General features: G+C 40.6%; 1 protein-coding gene across 1 annotated transcript in view; it reads left to right on the top strand.

Annotated features, from left to right (window-relative positions):
• The window catches only part of sphkap (SPHK1 interactor, AKAP domain containing), a gene marked incomplete at both ends in the record, with an annotated part of 49,691 nt that overhangs the window by 11,528 nt on the left and 13,977 nt on the right, over positions 1–24,186 (top strand). The window contains 2 exons of the mRNA XM_083887301.1: positions 11,957–12,059; positions 13,535–13,645. Coding sequence (XP_083743427.1) covers positions 11,957–12,059; positions 13,535–13,645 — 214 coding nt within the window. The remainder of the gene's footprint in view (positions 1–11,956; positions 12,060–13,534; positions 13,646–24,186) is intronic.

The following is a 24,186-nucleotide window of genomic DNA, read 5'->3' as shown; positions in this document are numbered from 1 at the left end:
AACAGTTGGAATGTCTGGTTCAGAACCAACTGATGTTTATCGTGATAGAACTGGCTGGTTTATAATTTTGTGCAGAATCTGACACAGAATAATATATTATTTATTTTATATTATAAATTACAAATTTTATATTATATAAATCATTTTGTGTTTATATTCTCATTTTACACCTCACTTGGATTACATATTTTATCCATATGTGAATACAGTTGTGTGTAATCCAAATGTAAAATGTAAGATTTCCTGGTCATTGTGTTTGTCGTGTCTGATTTAAAAGCAAATAAGGTGGACAGACAAAGTAATGACATTCAGAATTACCTTCCCCGTGTCTGGTGTGGCATTTTCATTGCACTTATTTCCTCTTCAGCTTAAGGTTGCCGTTTTTAGACACGGATGATCTGACACATTATGTTGATGAAAAAGTCCCCGTGTGAAACAGTTGATCGCCAGTGTTCACAAGGCTCGACTCTTGGTGGATTGGAAGTTATGACAAAACCAAAGCAGAAAGATAATAAATGAATGACTAAATTAAAAAAAAAAAAAAGGTCTCGCCCTACTGTGGCAGGGACAAAGAAAGAGTGTTTACTGAAACATGAAAGACAAATAATGAGAATGAAATAAGAAACTGAGCTGAGGAGAGAAAGGTAGATGTGCGCTAAAGCAACGAGGAGGTGAACAGAAAGAGAGAATGAGTCAGCAGCAGCTCTCACTTTCTCCTTTTGTAAGGACAGATGTTTCGCCGAGATTAATATTCCCACTCAGCGTTTATTCATCCGTGTTATTCCCACTCTCACCAGGTGATTTCATGCCTCCTGAACAGCAAGAAAGGCATTTTTTTTTTTTCCCGGAGCAGCTGGCATGATGTCCAACACTGTCACGGAATTTAATAAATGATCGTGATAAAGCAGGCTTGTGTAGGCGGAGTGTAAAGGCAGGACTAAATGTAGCCCCGACACAGAGAGAGCATTGATCTCCGCTCAGGCTCGCCCGCGTGCCATTCATGACTTTTCCATTTCTTCATGAATTTTTAAAACGTGTAAATCTTTACCACTAATGTGTCTCTTTCAGACCGGTCACAGTTTGCTCGGCTACTTCTGGGCAGCAACTGTTTATGAGGCAGCAGCAACCAATCATTACATCTGCCCCCCATTAACTGTGGTCTAATTGATTTTTTATGCTGCACTAAATTATGGATCACTGTTTCCATTGACTTCTATAGGTTGAGTTGTATGTAGTTGTTGTTTTCCTCCTGTCCACAGGTAATTGAGTGGGCTTTAGAAATAAGTAGTGAAATATTGATTTGCTGCAGGTCATTTGCCAGTCTGAGAATAGCTGATCAAATTTCATAAATGTTGACGTCTGTGTGTGGAAAATCTGTAGTAGAGCTGTCCCAAATGTTATTTTTCAAACGATTAATCTAGTGATTCTTTTTTCGATTAGTCGACTAATCTAACGACTAATTTTACGATTAGAGTGCGTGTGCGTGGGTGTGTGTGTGCGCGCGCCTGCGTGACTCTCTATTGAACGATCAACAATCAATAACTACACAACAGCTGTCTAACGTAGCTTTTATCTTTGGTTTACAACTGCGACTGCTTGATAAACGAACATTTCAGGGCGGGGAAGGGGGAAAATCAACAGCGCATACGTTTTGCTGCCATCATGAAACAGCGCTCCAGGCTGTTTTCGTTTCAAATGCTCGTGCGTTGCTGTTGTACTGCTGTGGTCTGCCAAAGTAAATTTGCCTAGTCTGCAAACAACCACATTGTTGGAAGAGTTAAGGGTAAAAAAATTCCCACACTTTTGAAGACCGTAGACGTGTTTTTTTGCTGTTTGTTCCTCGGTGCTCCCGCTACAACTTGCCGCTGCCATTGTTATGAATTCTTCTGTTTTAAACTCAGGCGTCTCCTCGAGTGGCGACGAGCATTCTAGTGCATATTTACTGCCACCACTGGACTGGAGTGTGAGTTCATCTAGTAGGTTGTTTGCAACCGGGCTTCAACAGAAAAAAAAAGTTGACGCACAATATTCATGTCGACAAATTTTTGAAGTCGACTAGTCGTCCCAGCTCTAATCTGTAGCCATTAGTTTCTGATAAGTATCTTCTAAATTCAGATCTACCTCTCACTCTCACTCTCACCCTCACCCTGACGCAACTCAACCACAAATCTTTGGTTCTGTGTCATGTGATTAATTCCCTTCCCTATTTTGTATTCTAATGACCCCTATTTTTAAATACACCTAATTGCCTCATCCAGCAAAGGTGAACACTTTTTGTCTCTGTGTGTGGAACTGTTCCAAATGGATGTGGCTTAAATTTGACACATTTTGCTAAAGTAACATGGGGATTCAGGTCTGGGAAATTTGCCATAGTTCTTGTTTTTACTTCATATGGGCACTCTGCAAAAGCCTTTTATGTGAGACTTCCAGGTCGGCTGCTGAGCATTTAATTCTGGTGCTATTTTTACAGAGTGCCTTCGAGTCAAGAGAAATTAAATGGCAACTCTTCATCAGTGCCAAGGACTTCAGCATCTGTCAAAGACACAGTCTTAGCAACAGTGTTTATTTGGATTATTTTACACGGAGGTGGTGAGAAGTATGGACACGTTTCAAAAGACTTCAGATATAAATACAGCATGAGATTTATTTTGACTCATTAGTTAAAACACTAACATGAGTTTATAGTGTGGACATAGTATTGCAGTGTTATCACCAGCACATAAACACTATTATGTGCTAATAATGCCATTTTCAATGGCAAAGTACAATGTTTGCCATCTTCTCACCAAAAGTGAAGTGGGAATTTAATCAGTGCTTCACAAACAATGTGTGCTGCATTCCTCTAATTTGTTAGACGCACACTGTGCATTTCCACATTAACGCAATGACAACTTAGAGATATAGTGCAGACAAATAAATATTGACAATTAGATTAGACAATTTGTTGGATTTGTTTCTCACAGTAATTTCACATTAACTTCCCATTCATTTATATCCATCAGCATCACATTTCATAGCAGATGATGTTTAACATTCTTAATTGGACAAACGCGGCCCACAGGCGCCATAGTTCAGCTCTCACAGAAAGTCGTTTGTCATTCAGTAATTCTCAGTGCTATTTAATACGTCATCCACGCGCTAATCCCTGACCGTGTCTCTTGACAGTAGAAGCAGTAATTGAATTGTGGGGTCAGAGCACCTTGTAGTCCATTTGTTCTCCATGATAATGAAGTCTTCCCTCAGCGTTTGTCGTGTGTCCCGCTCCGAGCCAGTGACTGCTGACACATGTGCCTCATGTAACCAAGTCAGACCAATAATGACTGAACAGTTCAGTGGTTCCCTCGTGTTGACCGATTATAAATGAACAAACACTTTTTATTTTCTGTTGAATTTTTGAGGCAGAGTAGAGTTCGTTCAATCCTGTGAGCTGTGGTGAAAATCCTTCACGAGTTGTTTATTGTTTCCAGGAAACGACCGGTTCACACGTCTGAAATGACTGGCAGGTGGTGTTTACGGCCAAAATTGGGGTCACCAACTGACGCGTACTGCTGTGCATTACTTAAACATGTTTGTTCCTTAATTTGCATTTATTTTTGTTCCTGTTAAATTACATGGTCCTGTATGCCATGTCTCTGTCACGTGGAGAAGATTAGGCTGGGCAGACCATAATTACCTGTCATGGGAGACAAAAAGTGATGGACAGATGGACAGATAAAGAGGGGTTGGCAAGAAATCAGGTTTTCAAAGGTGTTTGTAGAGTTGCAGTCAAATCTGTGTTCAGCTGTTGTCACCACTAAGGTCATATGAAGGTGTTTTCCTTTAAATCTAACGTATGCACTTGTTTTTTCATCAGCGGTCAGTTTATTGCATCACCGCCCAGCAGATTTGTCACCGCCTTGGCTCGAACAAGGCCGCTTACTGCTTTTGGCCCAAAGGTGCAGGCATCTTCCCAGTAGCAGACCTGAAACACAATCTGTCACCACCAGCACCAGCAGCTCCGACTGTAGTAGTACAGTACGGCTCTTTGTCACCATCATCACCTCTCCTGTCATCCTCCATCTCTCTGCAGCCTTTATTAATTTCCTCCTGCAACCTTTACTCTCCCAGCTCCGCTGCCCGATCCTCACACCATCCGCTCTGCTTTGGCCATCTTTCATGTCAACCATCGTGCACTGACTCTGAATTATGCATAAAAGTGACTTTTAAAAAAAGTTATCAGACACCGAATGTCAGATTAATACTTTACCGAAACCCCTATATAAAAACATATCTATTTTAGTACAAGCATTATGAGGGGATTTGTGTAAACTGTGTAGATTAGAGTTTATCTATATTTATTTATTTTTCATGGTTATTCCAAACTGCCTGTAAATTAACCCACTGTCCACCAGGTCACCTTTTTATGAATATATAATGATTAGGTCCTATAATCATACGTTCTCATTATGATGAGAGCACAGGTGGGAAGGAAGATAGACGGAAAGGTTAAACAAAAATAAATCTGGAATAACGTCACAATGGAGGGGGCTGTGATTACTCTGATTAACAAGGCCATTAATTCTAATTGCTTCCAAGAACTGTCAGTGGGTAAAAACTGCTCTTCATGTGTCGACAGCTACTGTTTGCCAGGTCATTTGTATACATGCTTCTCCACTGTTTTTTTGTTGAACAGCTTTTGTATTTCTGGGTCCAAGGTACCAGAACAGGTCCAATTTGACTGATTTGTATAGTTCCGTGGATTGTGCGATTTTTTTCTTTTTAACCCTTTAACACCGAGCTTATGCAGACGACCTTGCATAACTGTAATTATGCGACAATTTCTGAAAGCTGGGAAGTTGCAAGTCATAGACAACATGTGGTTATTACGGTCATTTTGCGGTGAATCAGTGTCTTTGTCACCAGAGAGGAGAGAGTGGAAAAACACTTGTACATAAGTTTCCATTTTGTTGGCCTGTTTTTGAACATTGAGACAAAGACTCAACAATTCTCAAAAGTATGCTTTATACTGTTCAAATTTTGGTCATGTACAAAAACTTTTTGTTTTTCTTAATTTTCAATTTATAACATGCAGTAAATTGGAAATAACTGCCAGAAAGTTGACCTTGACTGATTTTATTTTCTTTTTTTTTTAGTTTTATTCTTAGACACTAATGGTGTCCCTCGGTACATTATAAAATCTGATTTTGTGCATGTGAAAGTGCATTGCCAATCAATATTGGTGTGGAAAGGAGCCTTGAAAAAATACCCAGAAACAAAATAAAGTTAAAGAGTTTGAAGAGTTGGTCATATTTTCTCAGAGCTCTGACCATCATGACAACACAACCGAAAGAAGTTTGAACTGTAAACAAGGTCTGTTTATATTGTGTGGGCATGAGTGCTGTGTGTGTGCATGTGTGTGTGAAACGGCGTGATAGACATCAAAGCAGAGGTACATGAACTGAGCACAGTGCAGGTAGAATTACATGCTGCTTCTGAGCTTTCTGACTTATTTTCACTTTGATAAGACCTTTACTTATTTACCGACTGAAGCTTCCCCTGAACCCCCATAAGTGCAAGCCTTGAACCCTTTGGCCTCCCGATGTTCTATAAATATCTTCTCACATCACAACCACTCAGATTTAACATCACATCTTACCCACTTCTTCTCGTGCCGTTGTCTGTTACTCAATTAAAAATAGATCCACTTTAAAACGTTTTATTTTTCTTTGTTTCCTCTCTGCTCACGAAAACAGTCACCGCTTTCATCTCCTTCATCTTTTATTTTGGGGAAGTGTGCAGTGGATTAGTTAGCCCCACCCTGAAAAGCCCTTTGGATTAAGATGTGCAGAGGGGCAACAGAGAGGATGATGAAAAAGAAGGAGGAGGAGGGGGAGGGGGATAGAAGTCGTGAGGAGTTAAAGACAAGATGAGGAGAAGTGGTGTGAAGAGCAAATGGAAGTTGGATAAGGATAAGACAAGATCATTTTTAGTAGTGTGTATGTGTATGTGTGAGTAAACATCAGTGAAGTTTGACTGCTGTTGGTCTTGGATCCTCAACACAGCTTCGTGTGCATCCGTTTGTGGTGTTTGTCTTCTTGGTTTTCGGTGTCGCTGCTTGTTTATTATCGGTCTCCTTTAGAAAATGCAAAAAAGTAATTCACTGTTGCTATGCGACTGTTTAACTGTTTCAAACCAGCTTGATCAGCTATTCTCTGCAGAAATGCACAAAGAGCTTTGACTCTTTCCGATATACTCTGATTAAAAGAGGGAAAATCCTCATCTTGTTTAGAAAGTGATCGCACAACTAGATCTTTTCTCAGCTGTTCATAATTGATTTTATGAACTCTGGCACATGCTTTGGAAAAAATTCACCCTGCAAGTTGTAAGGACAACTGTATCACTTCTTCCAGCTATGTAGCAAGTCTTTCCCCACAAAGATACATTTATATTCATGTATATATATGTATATGTATATATATACATATACATATATATATGTGTGTGTAAATATATATGTGTATATATGCATATGTATATGTATATGTATATGTATATGTATATATATATATATATATATATATATATATATATATATATGTATATATATATATATGTATATATATATATATATGTATATATATATATATGTATATATATATATATATATATATATGTATATATATATATATATATACAGTTGTTTATGTTGGTATTCTGCCTCATTATTTGTGTACTGTGTCCTACATCTAAAAAGGAGCTCTGTCAAGCAATACTATCAGACCTGACTGAGTCAAATCGACTTATGACTTATCCCATTAAACTACTGAACGACTGGGTCTTTTGAGCGGTAGAATTCACCTCTGAAACTTTTTTTTGTAAGCGAAAACGATTCACATAACGTAGCAACATGAGACCTAAACACCTGACAAACACAGAGGGAGATTGCACTTCTGTTTCTATCTCTGTCCTACACATAATATTGCACCAAAAAAATCTGTTTTCATTCACAGTCAGTCATCAGGCTGACCTGATAGCCCTGATGGCCAATGCCAATGAGACATGGGAATTGTGGTACATAAATTCAAGGAAATATCTTGTAAGATTAGTTCAATCAGATACTATGGTATTCTGTTATGTACCATCAAACAGCTAGAAAAGAGATGATGTGGGAGTCCCTACTCTGCCAGAAACCAAAATACTCTCCAACTCTGTTTCCTTTACTTCATGTTATTTGTTTTCCCTTATCCACCAAGGTTATCTGATAACTACTGCAGCCATTACAGAACATTTAATCTGCCATTAACCTACTTACAATGACCATGCATGAGTGTTTTCATCAGAGAGGGAGATCTAGTCCACAGCACCAACCATGCATATGCTACATGTAATATTTCCTGTCTTTAAAACTCTATAACCACACATTTTTCATTCATTCAAGATTCATTCATATAAAATTGTCTGTCATTGCTCAATGCTGCAAACGGCACACGTACGTACACCCCATCAATGCTCTTGCCTTTTAAGTCGTTTTAGCATTCACACACCTTTTTGTGGTCAGACCAAGGCAGATGACGGAGATGGCGTGGGTGACATTTCTCTTCAGCTTGACTGAAAATCGTTCTCAGGCATTCGGAAGGTTCTGAGAAACGGGAAACTTGGATGATTCATTGTGGTGTTACACACTGCTTGTTGTTGCTTATGTAATAATCCTGGCTGTGGTGAGGCTTAAGCTTGTTTCCTTGCCGGAAGTTAATTGGTCCACATTTTCCTTGTATGTTTTCAAGAACTTTAAATCGGTTTGTTTTGTTATGTTCATAATAATAAATCACATATTTAAAGATATGGCATTAGATGGTCCTTGTGAAAAGTAAATGCAGGACTTCTGATTTAAACAGAGTGATTGAGTGAAATATTAAATTGACAAAGTGACAAATTAATGTTTTATTAATTTAAATGCTCAAATATCTATGACTTGGTAAAGTGTTTCATAAACACAGCTCTCTGTGAGCTGCATTGCATTTCCATCACCGAAAATTGGATTTGATATTGTTGGGGGCCGACTGAAAGCGAATGGCATCAGAATAGAGAGACATCACATGGTAGCTGATAACGGCATGTAACAAATCTATTTTCTTTGAGGTAAAAGGCACACTGGAGAAAAAAATGAATTCCCTTTGGCAACAATGATCCTTTCAGCAGAATGAAGATACACACTTTGGCCACCATAGTCATCTACAAAAGCAATCTCTCCGTCTCACTCATGCACACACACACAGCCGCACATACAGATCGCATCAGGACCCCTGCTTTCTTCTGGTAAATATCCACCATGCTCCTCATTCTCTGTCCATATTCCCCACAACACGGTCTCTGTGGCGTAATAGAGAACTTAAGGTCACGTCTCCTCGATTTCTTTTTCCATGACCTCCCTAATGGACCAAGGAGGGACATTTTACTGTCACCATCAGATACGGAGAATATATATTCTGCTATCTATATTGGCTCTCTTACTGCTTAAGATGGCCGAGATGAGTCTCAAGTAGCAATCAGGAGTGTAGCGGGGGGCGGTGGTGTTGTATTTTTTTGTGTATGTGTGCGATTTTGCGGAAGTCACCAGAGTTCAGAGGGCTGTCTGTGAAATTCTGCAAGTTTATTTTGACTAAAACTGCATTCTTAGAGAGGGTATTTGGATTCTGGTGACCAACGGCACAGGGGCTGGACAATGTGACAAAAAAATTATTTTGGTCACATTTGGTAAAACTGTGGTAAAACATCCAGTGAGCGCCAGAGGTTAGAGGGGAAAGGTCAGACTGGTTTGAAATATGTGCAACTTCTGTGACTTTTATTTAAAGGTGTCATGTGTACATAAGTACTTCCTGTGCATGAGTGTATATAACACACAGGAAGTAATAACAGGCAGAAAACAGTGGCATTGCACTTTCTCCACATCAAAATCCCCCAATAACCAACTTTAACATTATATTCTCAACAGTGTACAGTGCTTTGATTATAATACAGGAACAATGTGCTAGAATATATATATATATATATATATATATATAAAACAAACACACACAGAGACATTCTATAATTGTGCCAAACACATGCAGGAGTCTTTGATATGTTCATGACGACTGCAGCATGACCAAGTCTAACAGTGGTCTTCTTTTGTTTTGCTGGTAAATAATTACAGTGTGTTGATGAATGTGTGCTCACTGAGGGCGTTACTGTTACTGACCTGCTGTAACAGGATGTAGAGCACCAGTGTGAACAGAAACAATGGGGGTGAAATGTACTTGCAGCTGGGAGTAAGAAAGGGCTGCAGATTCAATAAAATTGGATACTTTAATTTGAGTGTGAGAGTGGTTAGTTATTTGTCTCCATGTGTCCCTGTGATGGACTGGTGACCTTTTGCCCTATGTCAGCTTGGATTGGTACCAATCCAACCCTCATGTGCAGAATAAAGTGGTATGGATGGATGGATGTTTAGTCTAAATCTATTTCCTCTCTTCTCCTGCATATAACCCTGTGCTGCAAGTGGTTCATTATCTCCTCTAAGGACTCCATGTTTTTGCTGATGTTTTCGTGAGTTGCATAACTCAAAATGTTGTAGGAAAAAAAAAAAACATTAGGTTTTGCCGGTGATCCATATTTCAGGATTTCTTTTTAAACGATGGATCTTTTGAGTGTATTTTTGTTGGTGGTTTGAGGTGGTGTGATGTGCAATTAGAATAATTGCAAATCACGCAATTGCATTTGACGCCTCTGCTTGTACGTCAAAAGGCGTGCGCACTGTACCTACCCATGCACTTGCCTGCGTCGTGCAGCTCGTTACGTTTGATCCATGCGGACGGAGCTTCTGCGCTGCGCCTGCACTCAACACTTGGCTGACATGCGCACAGGGCAGCCAGTAATCTGCTGCTGCTGCCGCTGCTGCTGACACCACGGAGCTCTCTACATCACAGTCTCCCTCATCCAGTCACGGCGAAGCGGTCTGACTCTGGGATTCCTTCAGTGCTCGTTCGTGGAGGCGCATCTGGACCGGAGAGAGTCCCGAGGACAATTACGCGTGGAGGCGCTCGCTCCGCTCCACTTCTCTGTTTTGCCTCTGCCCACACAACAGGGAATAATTGCGCCGGTTAAGGACAGTTTACCTTAATTGTGACAGAATGGCTGCAAAGTGCCTTCTGAAAACGCCGAGGTAAGACACTGCTCGAAAAATATATGTCCATGTCGCATATTCCCAAACGAGATCGCTATAGTGGATCTTGGCACGGAAATATTGTGTCTGATATCCAATAGTGAGTGTTTTGTTGATTCTAGTGTCACTTCGTTTTCTCCTGCATCCTTTTTAATGTATCAATAACACAAAATATTTTGTTACATTGTATTGTATTTTTTTCTGACTGCGCTAAAATGTGTCAGTTTAAGTTCATTGTCAAAAACCCACATATATGCAAAGTGGTGCAGCAGAGCAGGTGTCACTGGTTGTTTATGTTTTTGCTCTCTGACAGAAACGTGCAGCAGAGAAGAAAAGGCGCCCACAAATGTTGTTGTTTTCACCGAATGGTGTGATGTTCCTGTTGTTTCAAACTTATGTTACACCCCCCGATCTCAACTTTCACCATCTCAACTTCGCACATTGATTATTTTTATCCAGTTGAACGTTTCGAATGATGCGCCTGAAGTTGTGCGTTTGTGCGCCAGTAAATTGGCCTGCTGTGCGCCTCTGGAGTCTGGGGAAAATCCTCAAGCACACAATCGTTCATGTTAAATGACTCGGGCACGTCCTTGAAAAGGCAGACACATCAGGGGTTAATTGCGTCCTCGCTCACATCAGATCAGGTTTGTGCCTGCTGGATACCCGGGGCTCCGAGAGCGCAGGGACCTGTCAGTCATCGCTGTGTCGTGATAGAAAGGTCGTTAAAAGCACTGATTAGAAAGGAGGTGATGCGTGACAACTCCATCTTCGTCGGGTTTCTGTGAAAATCATTGCATATTTGCACAAAAGCCACAGACAGACAAATCTCTCTCTTTTTAATTATTTTACAGTGTTTTCACTTTCATCTTTAATTTGTGCAGTTATGTGCAGTGTGTCATCACATTCACGGGTCCATCCATTCACCATACACTCACTTCTCCTGTGACAACATTATTTACATTATCCATGTTCATCCCCTGCAAAAAAAAAAAAAAAAGGATGTATTTGTGTGATTCCCTCCCTCTGGGCTTTCAAGAAGGGAAACGCTTTTAATGTGCTTTGAACTACGTGGATTACGGAGGAAACAGCTGCTCCTATTTAAACATGCATCCCCAGCCTCTTTATTTTCCAAATTGATCCTCATTAATGCCATTCCAGATAAGCTTCGATTTGACTTATCTCGGTGAAAGCACGCAGGCTTGGATAACGACGTGTCGATGACATGTTTAAGGTTGCCAGGTTGCTTTAGGGTTCATTTCTCGTCACTTCTCTTTGTCAGAGAATTTTGCCTTGTGGATCAACTGAAGGTCATATTTGATGTTTCCCTGTATGTGCTGCTTTAATCCTTCTTTGCCGTTGATGCCTATGTCAAAATTCCTTGAAGTAGTGATTTATATTGTCATACAGAAACTGGAAATTGACTGAAGGTTAACACACTCATAGCCCTTTGCAAAAATCTGAAATTTACTGATGGGGCCAACATTCAGCTTTGCCTTCATGCTAGATTGTGTCCTCAGGGTGTTTATGGAATACATCAAAGACATGCTAAAGGAAATTTACTATCTACATTTCTGGCTTCCCGTCATGAAAAGGTCTTGACCTCAGACCTAAAACTCTATCTTCAATAATAAAAAAAAACAGTAATGTCACTTTGTCACAAATGATGTACATTATGAGCTGCTACACACCTGTCACATTAGCTCTCGGATGTTTTTGGCTTTTTGACGAGAACCTGCGCTGACAAAGTGAACTCTGTGCTCTGCTATTGCCTTGCAGTAACTTCCAGTCGTCTGCCATGTTTGAAGGCTCGGAGTCTGTGGAGGTGGAGGGAGGCAGCACAGACAGCACCATGGCTTCATCCATCAGCGCCTGTAAGAAGGTAAAAAACAGAGTTTGGATTTCCCCGTTTTCTTCTCTCTCTTTGATTTTTTTGGCGTTGTCTCTGTTCAGGTACATGCACACCTGTCCGTCAAATCTGTCTCACCCGTCAGTCACATTATCCATTTTGTGTTTCCAGCGTTGTTGCTACATATTTTCATTTCCTCCTCTGGGGTGGCAGTGACACCCAGGGGTTGTGTAATAAGAGGCACAGCCTGGACGTCAGGTCAGCCCAGTACATTTATCTTCCCCCAGTGCTGGAGAGGCAGGAGGGGAAATGGTGCAGATCAGTGGGCTGAGATGGAGGCTAGATTGAATTTCCTTTCAATGTGTGTGCAGCTCTATTTGTGTATGTGTCCTTTAATGTATAGTGTGTGTGTGCAGGTGGTGTGTGTTCCTAATTAGCCCACCACTCATGATCTTACTTGACTTCCACTCCAGCGGTCTGTAGAGACACGAGGTGACGTCTCGTATTCTGCTGACCCCGCGGATGCAGCGCTTTGACGCGATCGCTCTCAGCGAGATCAGCTGAGTGTGCGTCACCTGTACCTGGCCGAGGGCCCGAGCAGATGGCCTGCTCCTGAGGGTGCAAGTGTAAGGGCGGGGGATGTCGCTAAAAACACACTGTGAGATGAGAGAAAACTGCACACCCACTCGCCAATATATGTCAAAGATAATGGCCTTTGATATTCTTATTATAAAGTGTAAACATCCCTCCTTTACAAGCAAATAATGAGAGAGAGCACAAACCTCCACCAAGGCACCTCAATATCCCACTGCGTCAATGCAGTCAACAGTAGAGTAAGACCAATTAATCCATCTATAATTACTTCTTTATGTAAGTGAACATATTTCTGTTGCTGAGTCATTGAAATGAAAAATTTGATATTTTTACAGTACAGTGAAGACATAAAATGTCACAAATATAACCTCCAGATATACTGCAAATACCATAACATCACATCCTATCATTGTGATAAGCATCATGGGGAAAATGTTAAGACCCATCCTCGAAATCAATTGGAGCGATAAGCGGGTGATTATTAGAGCAGAGAAGTCGATTGTCTGTGACGATTTAATGTACCATGATGTCCTAATGAATCAAGAACATGCTTGCTTGTCACTGAGAGAAACAGCTGCATGACTGCAGGTTTCATATGAGACGATTTCCTTGAAAAGTGTCCCTCCGGCGAGGAGACAGTGAGTCAACTGTCTCATCATATACACACACACACACACACACACACACACACACACACACACACACACACACACACACACACACACATATATATATAATGTCTGGTTAGCTGACACATTATTGATCCTGTGTCGCAACACTTATCCTGAAGGAGAAAGGTCAATTGATCCAATCAACTAGAGACAGATATGTGTTCCAGGAGGTATGTGTGTGTGTGTGTGTGTTATAATTGCAGTGCTATTGTACCTGAGCAGTGTTTACCTGCTGTGCTGCAGGTGCTGTGCAGTAACAGCGTGCTGGACTCACCTGACTACTGGCTGAGGAATGAGAAAGCTCTGTGTAGACTGGGCCTGCTGGAAGACGACACCGAGGGCAGCTGCACCACGGTGAGTAGCATACTGCGGGTGATGGAACACGCGCACACACACTGATGGCAGACGCTCTTCACTCTCTTCTCCTTCAGTCTGCTTCAGCGGCTTAAAGATATCGCTGTACACGTTCACACCTGGCTACATTGCAGACTTCAGGTTGTGTCAGTGCATCATTGTGTCCACCATCACATTCACAGACAGTGTTCCTTCTGATGTTGCTCATTTGGCATTAGGGTGGTTTCTGTGACTGGAGCGGTTAGGGTTACTGTTTTACATTAAATGAGTTGGGTTTGAGGATGGTTTTGTGTAGTTGGTGCATCTCTGTTGTGTTTATCGCGACTCAATGTCACCAGACATGACTCTCTCCTCTGTCTCAACCTTCTTTCTGGACTCCCGTCCAACTCAGCTACAAGGAAAATGAGATTAATGTCACTGATTTATATTTGGCTAAAAAACAAGAGTAAGAAGGCAAGAAGAGATCCTGGTTCAATTAAGCGCCACTGTATTAGGACTTTCACACCGGCTGGGCTTTGTGCCAGTTCCGGTTCCTGAACCCGGCCGGCGTATTCAGACCGAAAAAATGACAGGTTCGGAAACCAGAAAAGTTGATTCTCAAGGGAACCAAGAAGTACCTGGTTCTTCCCTGCGAACCATGACATCCCCAGTGGGCGTGTCATATTCTGGGTTGTGAAGACGAGCGGAAAGTAGAGGAAGTATTGAGATTTTGCCGGTGTTGTGTTTACTTCCATCTGAGTAACGCAGATTAACGTCCTACCACTTTAGTTCCTCTTAATCTGGTGTGAACACGGTGGTTCACCAGAAAGCACCAAGGTTCTGAGGCTCCAGAACGGCGCCAGAGCCAGAACCAGAACCGTGCCTGTCTGGAAGCACTATATGTGAAGTTTGCATGTTCCTCCCACAGCCTATAAACATGCAGAGGTTAATTGGACGCTCTAAACTGACCGTTGGTGTGAATGTGAAAGTATGAATGTTGGCCCTGCGATGGAAATGGTGACCTTGCCTTTTTGCTCTATGTCAGCTGGAATTGGCTCCAGCCCCCGCAGCCCTCATGTGGAGGATGACACGTTACGAAATGAATGAATGAAAGCAGGAGTACTACACTACTGGACACATTTGTTTCATGAATAAATCACAGTTATTAAACTATGTGTTAATTGAAAAAATTGAAGCCGCGAGTGTCATGACATTCGAAGCTGAAGAGACAACTTTTTGGCCTAAACTTGTCGCTGCTGTGATGTGAAAGTGTTAAAACAACAGCATCTGTGATTATATTTATTCCCTTCTAAGCGTTTCCTTTCACTATGTTATTATCTTGGCACCTGTGATTTTACCAGCATCTTTATGTCAGGGATCAAGCCAGAATGCACCTGGAACTGTTAGTGACACAAAAGATGATTCTATGTTTTAATAACCACGGTAAATACCCACCATAGTTTGGGTTGACATGCCCCAACCTAAGACAACTTTATTCAAGGAAAATGCCACCGTGAGCTTTTTGAGACTGAATAGGTTAAAAATTGTAAATAAAACTTCATAAAAGAGAACTACATTTTTAACTCAGTACAGTCATCTTATTGTTAAAGCGGACCTAGACCAGAAGTTCCAATTAACGCTGTTTTTTGGTGTGTATCTGCAACATCTGAAACAGCGCAGCTGACGAGAGCTTCAGTGAGGAGAGATTTCTATCGGCTCATTTACAGCAACTAGGAGGTTTTTGACCATAAAAACAAGTAAATGTATGTAAGTAGACCTTCATAACTCACATATATGTGCAACAGGACCACTCTATGTGAGCTTTAATGAGCTACTTTGAGGGTTCACCTTCCCTCTGCATTGTGCATGGTTAATAGAAACACATGTTGAAACATTGTGATGGAATTGTAATGGGTTAGCTGGTATACAGGAGTGGAATCTAGAGCTGCAACTAGCGATTATTTTCATAATCGATTAATCAGTCGATTATTTTCTCGATTTTTCAATTAATCGTTTGGTCCATAAAATGTCAGAAATTTTTTTTTTTCACATTTAAGAAGCTGAAACAATCAGAAATCTTGTTTTAATAATGAAAAAGAGCTTCAAACCGATTAATCGATTATCAAAAAAGTTAATTAAATGTAATATTCGATTAATTGTTTCAGCTCTAGTGGAACCTTTTTGATCTTGTAATGACACTCCATGGGGGTATGTAGTATTGTTTTTACATTTATATTCTTAACACACTGTCCTGTGTCACACACTGTGCTGAGCATAACACGCTGCAACAAACTGTTTTTAAAATGAAATAATATGACATTGGCATAAAACTGAAGGGTGAAGATTGTCAACACAAATTACTCATTTAATGTCCTCTGCATTTCTTTTTTAAAAATAGAACTTGACGTCGAACAAAGGGTATTCTGGTCACTGTGGATGAGGCACTTTATAAAATGTCAGGAGAGAAAGCCTAAAACGAGAGAGGCTTTTAGCTGCTAAAGATACGCATGCTTAATTCTCACTGTCACCCATTTCTGTGGTGTCAGCTTTGATCACTCGTTCATTTTTAATAGCAAGTTAAGCATGACTTGCATTCGGGCTTTACGTCACATGGGCACTTGTTGTTTGTCAGGAGGAATAAAGAGGCAAATATGTCAGGTTCAGAACAGGAGGAGGAGCATTACGTTATGTGATAAACACCACCATCACTGGGCTAATAAAAGAAAACCCTTTGAGACTTTTTTTTTTCATAGAAGATTAGACACAAGTCTATTTGTTGTTTGCTCCATTAGAGAAGATACCTGGAATATTATAATTGCTTCTCTGTAATAGCATCATCTGCCGTTTCACCATAGCAGTGACATATTCACCCACTCCTCAGTCATAGCCTAATAATGAGGCAGAATTTCATTCCCTCCAAGAGGCAGTCGGTTATATCACCTTTCCCTGCAGTCTATCTCATATTTCCTCCCTCTTTGCAATTTCTGTTGGTTTTTGCTTTTCTAAAATCACACCTTCAGACTTTCAGAGTGTCTAATCCACGACCTTCACTTCACCGATCGTAGCCTCAGCTCGGTTGATCCAGGTTTAATTGCGAGAGCGGTGATGTCAGTCTCACATTCAAGATTAAGTGCAGCCCTTAAAAATCTTCCCACAGAGATGAACACAGCATGCGTTCATCTCACACACACACACACACGCTCGTAGGCTTAGCACGGAATGCTCATCTTGACTTCTCTAACTCTCCCAGTTCATGTTTTTAAAGGCAGATCTACGCCAAGATGACACAGTGTGTCCTTTCTGTAGCTGGGGGTCTTTGAGTCAAAATGATAACAAATGACCTAGTTCCAGTCCCATTGTTGTCTTGTTTGGTTTCCTTTTGACAGCAGAACCTGTGATCCATTAGTCTATGCAGCCCAGGAAGAGTAGCAGCGCTGTAGGGCACAAATCCAAATAAATAAACCTAAAAAACATTAGTGACAAATACACAAGTGTATGACGTTACTGGAGAGAGAACTGAAGTTATCGGAGATATGCATAAAGCAGATGATGTCATTAAAGTATATATAATAGAAAATGGATATTTTAATGCAGAAATGTTACATATTAGACTATTAACAGAAACAAGCAGTTTTTTTTATTTTTTTTCCCCCATCTTCTACTTTTCCTTTCGGCTGCTCCCTTCAGGGATCGCCACAGCAAATCAACCTCCTCCATCTAAACCTGTTCTCTGTATCCTCCTCTCACACCAGCTAACTTCATCTCCTGTTTCACTATATCTATAAATCTTCTCTTTGGTTTTCATCTAGACCTCCTGCCTGGCAGTTCAAACCCCAGCATCCTACTACCAAATACTATCCCTCCTCTGTGCATGACCAAACCATCTCTGGCCTCTCTGACCTTATCTCCAAAACATCTAACACGTGCAGTCCCTCTGATTAACTCATTCCTGATCTTATCCATCTTCGTCACTCCCAAAGAGAACCTCAACATCTTCATCTCTGCTACCTCCAGCTCTGCTTCCTGTCTCTAGACCATAGGTCTCACCACTGTCTGTTGTTGTTTTTTAATTGTTTTTTTCCCCCTCATGCTCTTCCCTAAAACATGCCTCAAGTGTTTGCTAATCATTACCAAGGTAAGAAGAACAGTGATTTAGCGAAGAGCGATGCTCATCCTCACACATTCATGTCACACTTTGTACGTGTGAGCCGCCTGAATTGAATGTTCTTGATGTTCACCAGACACCAGCTGTTATCTCGGACAGAGATGTATACAAGACGCAAACAACTGTGCATAAGCTATGCAGGATGAGACGGCCGCTGATGTATGTGTGCAGCGCCGAGTCATTAAAGTTTAGTGGATTTTTTGCAGGGCAGATGGTCTTTACGCGTCAGCCCCAAATGTCCGGCTGTCAAAACTGGATTTATGCTTTGTACCTCAGCACTTTTTCTCTTCATCATTCTTCACTTGTTTATGACGAGTGCCAGCTTGAAAACAAAGACATCAGTTCAGTCCAGGTTTATGCTATGATTTTTTTTTTGCCTTTGTTGTTTTTTTTTAATGAAATGTAAAAAAAAAAAAGCACCTATCTCCATAGTTTTTATGAGAGCAAGCCAGTGGTGGACTCATTTCTATGAATCTAGTGTGAGAGAGAGAGCAAATGCAGCCTGTCCTCCTGCAGCATCGCTCTTGGACGCTGACGTGAAACATTCCTCTTCTGACTCTCGGTTCTCCTTTCTGCTTTTTCTGTGCTTTACACAGCCATTCAAACGACTACAATCGATGGCACTGAGTTGGAAATAAATGATTTCCACCCTGGCTTGAACTGTACAGGTAGGCAGAAAGATAGCTGAGAGTGGAAAACAAAGTAAAAAAAAAACTGAGAATGGAATGGAGAAAACAAATGCTGAGTAAACCACACAAGAAGGTGTGCTAGTGGGGAACAACAAACAAAAAGACGACTTGGCCATTTTTAAGCTTTGATTTAATTAATATAACTATATGATCCATATCAACCCAAATGAATCAATTCATTAGCAATATTGTCAAAAAAAACAAGTCTGTGTTCTGTGAGTGCAAAAAGGCCAAAAACATCAACTTAAAAGATAAAAGCTGTGGGGTCGTCCGTGCTTTGGTTCCGTCACGCACCTCTGAAAGCATCATGTTGTCACTTCTGATCACTCACGCATGTTTTAATGCATGAGGTCCCAGAGAAGTGTCAGGTTCCTGTGATAGTCACACTGAATTTCATCACACCCTTGAAAGATTTCTACAGGGTGCATGTTTTGACAGGGAGAGAAGACATGGCACCTTTTTTTTTGTGCATCGTGATTTGCTTTTGCCATTTTATTATTTTATATGAATAGAAAATTAATAAAAAGGTGGAAAATCAATAGGATTGTTAACTACTTACATACTGGAATGAAGCACTGCAGATGTACTTTGCTTTCATTCAACCTGTTGTCCCTGGAGGAGAGTGATCTATCATCACTGGATTCCAACACTTCACACTTGGGTAGTGTTTTGTGTCTTGACCTGCCCTTTTCCAGGCCACAGAGAGAGCGAGAGAGAGAGAGAGAGAGTGAAAACAGAATAAATATGTCATCAGCCGCAGCAGGAGTGCTTACTTACAGCAGGATCAGAGCAGGAAGACAAACTGTCTCCTTCACCTAAACCTCTCTCACACTTTTTTCCTTTTCAATCTGTTCATCTGACAAAATGAGAATCCACAACCTCATGATATATTTAAGTTTGACCTCTACGGCCCCTCCGAAGTGACATGAGAAAAAAAATGATGAAAAAAAAATTGAAATCTCCAGTTTCAAAGTCAAGATCTAGAGTTTCCAAAAAAATATGAAAAAAGCATTTTGAATTTTTTTTTCATAATTTTTTGGAAACTCGAGATCTTGACTTCCAAAATTATGACAAATAAATGCTGAAAAAAAAAAGTTTCAAAAACATTATTTATTTATTTATTTTTTTACATTTTTTTCATATTTTTTTGGAAACTCCAGATTTCAATTTCTTTTTTTCTTAATTTTTTTTCTCATGTCACTTCAGGGGCTCCGTAGACCTCTCTAAAAAAAGAAAAGAATTTTTTTTTTTTTTATCAAAATAAATGTATTTTTTTGATATTAATACAATAATTCTGCATCATAAATAGAATTATTAAGTATGCGTGTGATATCATGATGCAATATTGTGAGTAGTTGTTTTTCCACCCCACTTTTTGTCTCTAGACCGGCCGCCTCTTGACGACAATAGATGCGCATTGGCCCCCAGGTCATTTGAGTTTGAGACCCCTGGTTTAGACTCAGGTGTCCACATCATTTACTTAGAAAAAGTCAAATCGTTGCAAAGTTACTCTTAAAACACACAATAAACGAATCAAGCAAATATTATTTAATATGCACTCTACTCTGGAGAAAATAAAAAACACACACAGATGTTTCTAATGTGACTAATGGCATTAAAACACAGTGAGAACTGTTGTGTTAAAACTCATTCTAGCACTTCTCCAAATGTTCAAATTTATGCATTTCAAAGACGACAGAAGCGTCTCAGCATCATCGACTCATAACCTGCTGCGGTCGCATTCATCATCAGACCTTTATGGTGTTTTTTTGTTCTCTTATGTTAACACGTCTCTGCACAGACATGTTTACTCCTCTGGTGCTGGGAAATGAACACAATCTTTGGAAACATTATACATCCACTGTATAGATTCTCCCGAACATTATCACAATATTGTACATGTGTGTGTGTGAGAAGAACCAGAGCGACATCAGCTTCGTGGTGTTCGCTTCAGCCTCAGGCTCCACACTGAGCAGCTCTCAGCCCGAGCGTTCATTTTAAAAATACAAGCGTGCGTGCGTGTGCTGGATATTCATGACTCATAACATCCACATTTTTAAGTGGCATAAAGGCACATCTGTTGATCAAATGCACATCTGTATTCAAGGATGGTACATCATACAGCATGTTTTTCTTTCAATGGTAACATCTAGCAGACAAATAGGAAGCAGCTCTCTCTGCCTGAGTGGCCTCATTGCACGCCATCATGTGGTATTTTTGTTATGGTTTTTGAGCAGATGCTTTTTTATCAGCACGTACTTCTATGAACACATTTGAAGGCTTTTTATAGTCACTAGTATACGTGAGATCAGCGTGCCTGTCTGCTCCCCCACACCAGAGCTGTGTAGCTTGTAGGTAGCATCACAAAAGGAATGAAAAAACTGAGCCTTGCTTGCTGTTCCTCAACTCAACTCTATTGGAATTAAATTACACTTAAAATGGGTCATGATTAAAGCTGTCAGCCACTGAGATAAGTCAAACTATTTTGGGGGAGGGGGCCAGGTTTGGTGCTCAGAGTGTAATTGAACCCCCATGTGTACCAGCATTTTTCATGCTGCACGAGTTTATGGGGGGGGAAATGGGTTTGATCTTTTTAGACAGTACTAATGCAGGGTTGAAGGAAATCAAAATAAACCATATCTGGCAATTTGTTATCTACCTGTTGCCAAAAAAAAGTATTTCTCTGAGCCCGACGTGATTCACTGTTGCTTATGCTAAGAAAGAAATGCCACTTTGCACATTTTAAAAATGGTTCAAATGAGCAGTCTATGCAAAAAAAAAAAAAAAAAAAAGGTGAGGAAAAAAGGAGACGGAGTGAGAGCAGCAGATGTGTGTGGGAGGATCAGAGGAGGAGGGCTGCTGCGGCGGAATGAAGATTTGATGGACAAAGGAAGCAGCAATGTTTGAAATATGTTGACTATGTCTGTGCACATGACATCGTATTGTAACTGCCAAGTATCAACATTAGCTGTATTTGTTTTGTGTGTGTGTGTGTGTGTGTGTGTGTGTGTGTGTGTGTTCAGAGGAAAGAAAGAAAATGCCTGAGAACAAATATGATTTTCCTTCGTGAACGAAATCGAACAAGTAGTGAACAAGTAGAGTCTGGTATTTCTGCCTGTGGATCGACCAATTGGCTGAAAAACAGCTACTGAGCTTACACGCCATCAGATCTATTATTAATGACGACTGAGAAAACATTATACACTGATGAAAAATGAGGAAGATTGTTTGAAATGTGAAAGCTGCGATGGTTGAAAAAGCTTTGGAGTTGGCCAAGACTATTTTTGAGGTCAGGAATTAAAATAAATCCACTTTTATACAAAAATTGACTTCATGTTTTGACCTCATTTTGTTGGTTAAACGTTTGTTTTCATGTTGCTGTGTTCCCAAAATGCACCTGACTGCTGTTTATTTTTGGGACCAGGTGGTGCATTTGGTGTTCAAACAATGTGGGCACTGGACGGGAACATGGAATCGGCTAAAGACCCACGAGTCACGCTCGGTGCCACAGTGCTCCAGGTGTTAGGTGGAGCCCACAGTGATTGACCTACATGATGTTCTCTGAGAAGACTGTGATAACCTTTATGTTCCTTTGCCAGAAATGTTTAAATAAGAATTCACGTTTTCTAAAGGTCAAATTAAAACCTGCCTCGGTCAGTGTCGATGCTGTCAGTCTGGTTGTAACGACCGTCACTTTCACTGTAGCTGGCTGCACTAAATATTGAGCCCAGCTGTGGATTTACATGAGTCCAGCACCTTTTTATGCAAGAAAGCTTGGAGAGACACCAAAGTCTGTGCAGCAGCTGCAGATTAAACACAACATGATGAACATGAACTGTCATTTCCCATCCAGTGCTTAGGATTTAGTGTGAGGCTAAGGGTGAATTCCAATTCCTTGCTTAACCCTCGATCTCAAAAATGCGCACTCCCTCTAGTGCAAGTGCTGTCCCGATTCTCAGAAAAATTAAGTTGAGGGGCGAGTTTAAGGGCTGTATCGCCCTCAATATTGAGATTTTCCGAGACCACCCTTGGGAGCAAGGGCTACCCAGAATGCATTGCGTGTTTTCACATAACAAAGATGGCGCCGAAAGCTAAAAAATTAAGTATTTTCGTTATTAATAGAGATATAAAAAATTATGAAAACCATTGTATGATCTTAGTTTAGGCCAATATTATGGATTACTGACGTCATTGTTGCGTAACATTTATTTTTATTTTAGCCGTGGTGTGTGGTAACTGTCAGCTGAATATGTACGTGGTTGTGGTATTTGTATGAGTATCATCTTATAACTAACTAACCTAATAACTTGACTGACAAACAGATCGTAATAAATAATTGTGATGTAAATGTGTTCTTCTTCTTTTTTGGAGTTGACAGACTGGACACAGCTTTCGCGTTATTCTGCCCCCTACAGTCTGAAGACTTATCTGCATTTAAGGGGTGTCCCATTTCCAAGTGACAAAATAACCCTCAACACTTGGTTTTGAAGGCCAGTTAAGATTAAGGGTTGAGCTTGAGGGTTAAGATAGGAATTGGAATTGGCCCTAAATATATGTTCTCGCTCAGATTACTTGGAAATATGGAATTATTGACCAGTAAAGCCGAAAAAATTGGCTACTATTTGGCTGACAACTTCTCCTTGCTGTGTTATGACGGCACACCTCTCTCATCTGGACCACGTTTCAAGCCCTTGAGTGTATCGTGTTGTTTTGGCCTCATCAGTTTATCCCCAGATTAAGCTATCACTCACTTCCATCTTTTCCTTTCTCCCTCTTTTTGCTCCTCCGCTGACGTTTCAATGGTCACAATGACACAATGGCTTGTGCCATCTTGTGTCTGTGAAAAAGTGATGCAATCAGAGTGTTTCCCCAGGCTCATCTGACACATGGAGACCGAGATGAGTATCATCCTCTGTGTCCCAAATTTAGGACAACTGCCTCTTGGCTCTCGCGGTCTGATAGGGTCAAATTACTTTTTACCCTTTGCAAGATCAAAATCTTGGACCCACACACCTCACTTTTTCTTTAAAAAGAACAAAATGTGTGTTATTTGCAGGCATGGTGTAGGGAGGATGATTGCCAACAGCACAAGTGGTCCAAGATGCAAGGTTGTCACATTTCCTGCTCTTGTTGTGATGTGGAGAGAAAATTGAAGGGCAAACTGCTGTATTATACAAACATATCTCCATGTAACTTTGCAATAGAATGACTACAAACACAATTTGGAGACCTTTTCACGGCCACGCTCTTTGTTTTGTTTTGAGTAAACCGTGAATAATTCCAGGTTCAATGTGTTTTTCATTGACATTTAACAGCTATTCTGACAAAAAAGGCCCTCGTGACACACACAAGCACGCTGAGCTGAGCTGAACAACAGACAAGCAAATAACAAAGTGCTTGTTTGAAGCCTCTTTGCTATTCAGATGAATGTTAGAGGTGACGTGAAGGGCAGCAGTGGAAAAACACACGCACACAGGAAAACCTGTTTCAAATATTCTCTCACTGTCACCTGTCATTGACTTACATTTGCTATACTTGACTGGCTCCATTTCCCACATGCAATTTTCCCCACATTAGATGTGATAGTTTGGAAAATATTATGTTTGTCTGGAGGTTACCAGAGTGGAGGTGAGGAGAAAATTGGCCTGCTTAGAAAGTGCAGGCATTATGGCTGCAGCTGAAGGACATTTTGTCTCATGTGATCTGAC

This window comes from Microchirus variegatus (genome assembly GCF_963457635.1).
Source record: "Microchirus variegatus genome assembly, chromosome: 3".
Classification (NCBI taxonomy): domain Eukaryota; kingdom Metazoa; phylum Chordata; class Actinopteri; order Pleuronectiformes; family Soleidae; genus Microchirus; species Microchirus variegatus.
Note: the sequence above shows the minus strand (reverse complement) of the source record. Positions and strands in the feature narration are given on the sequence as shown.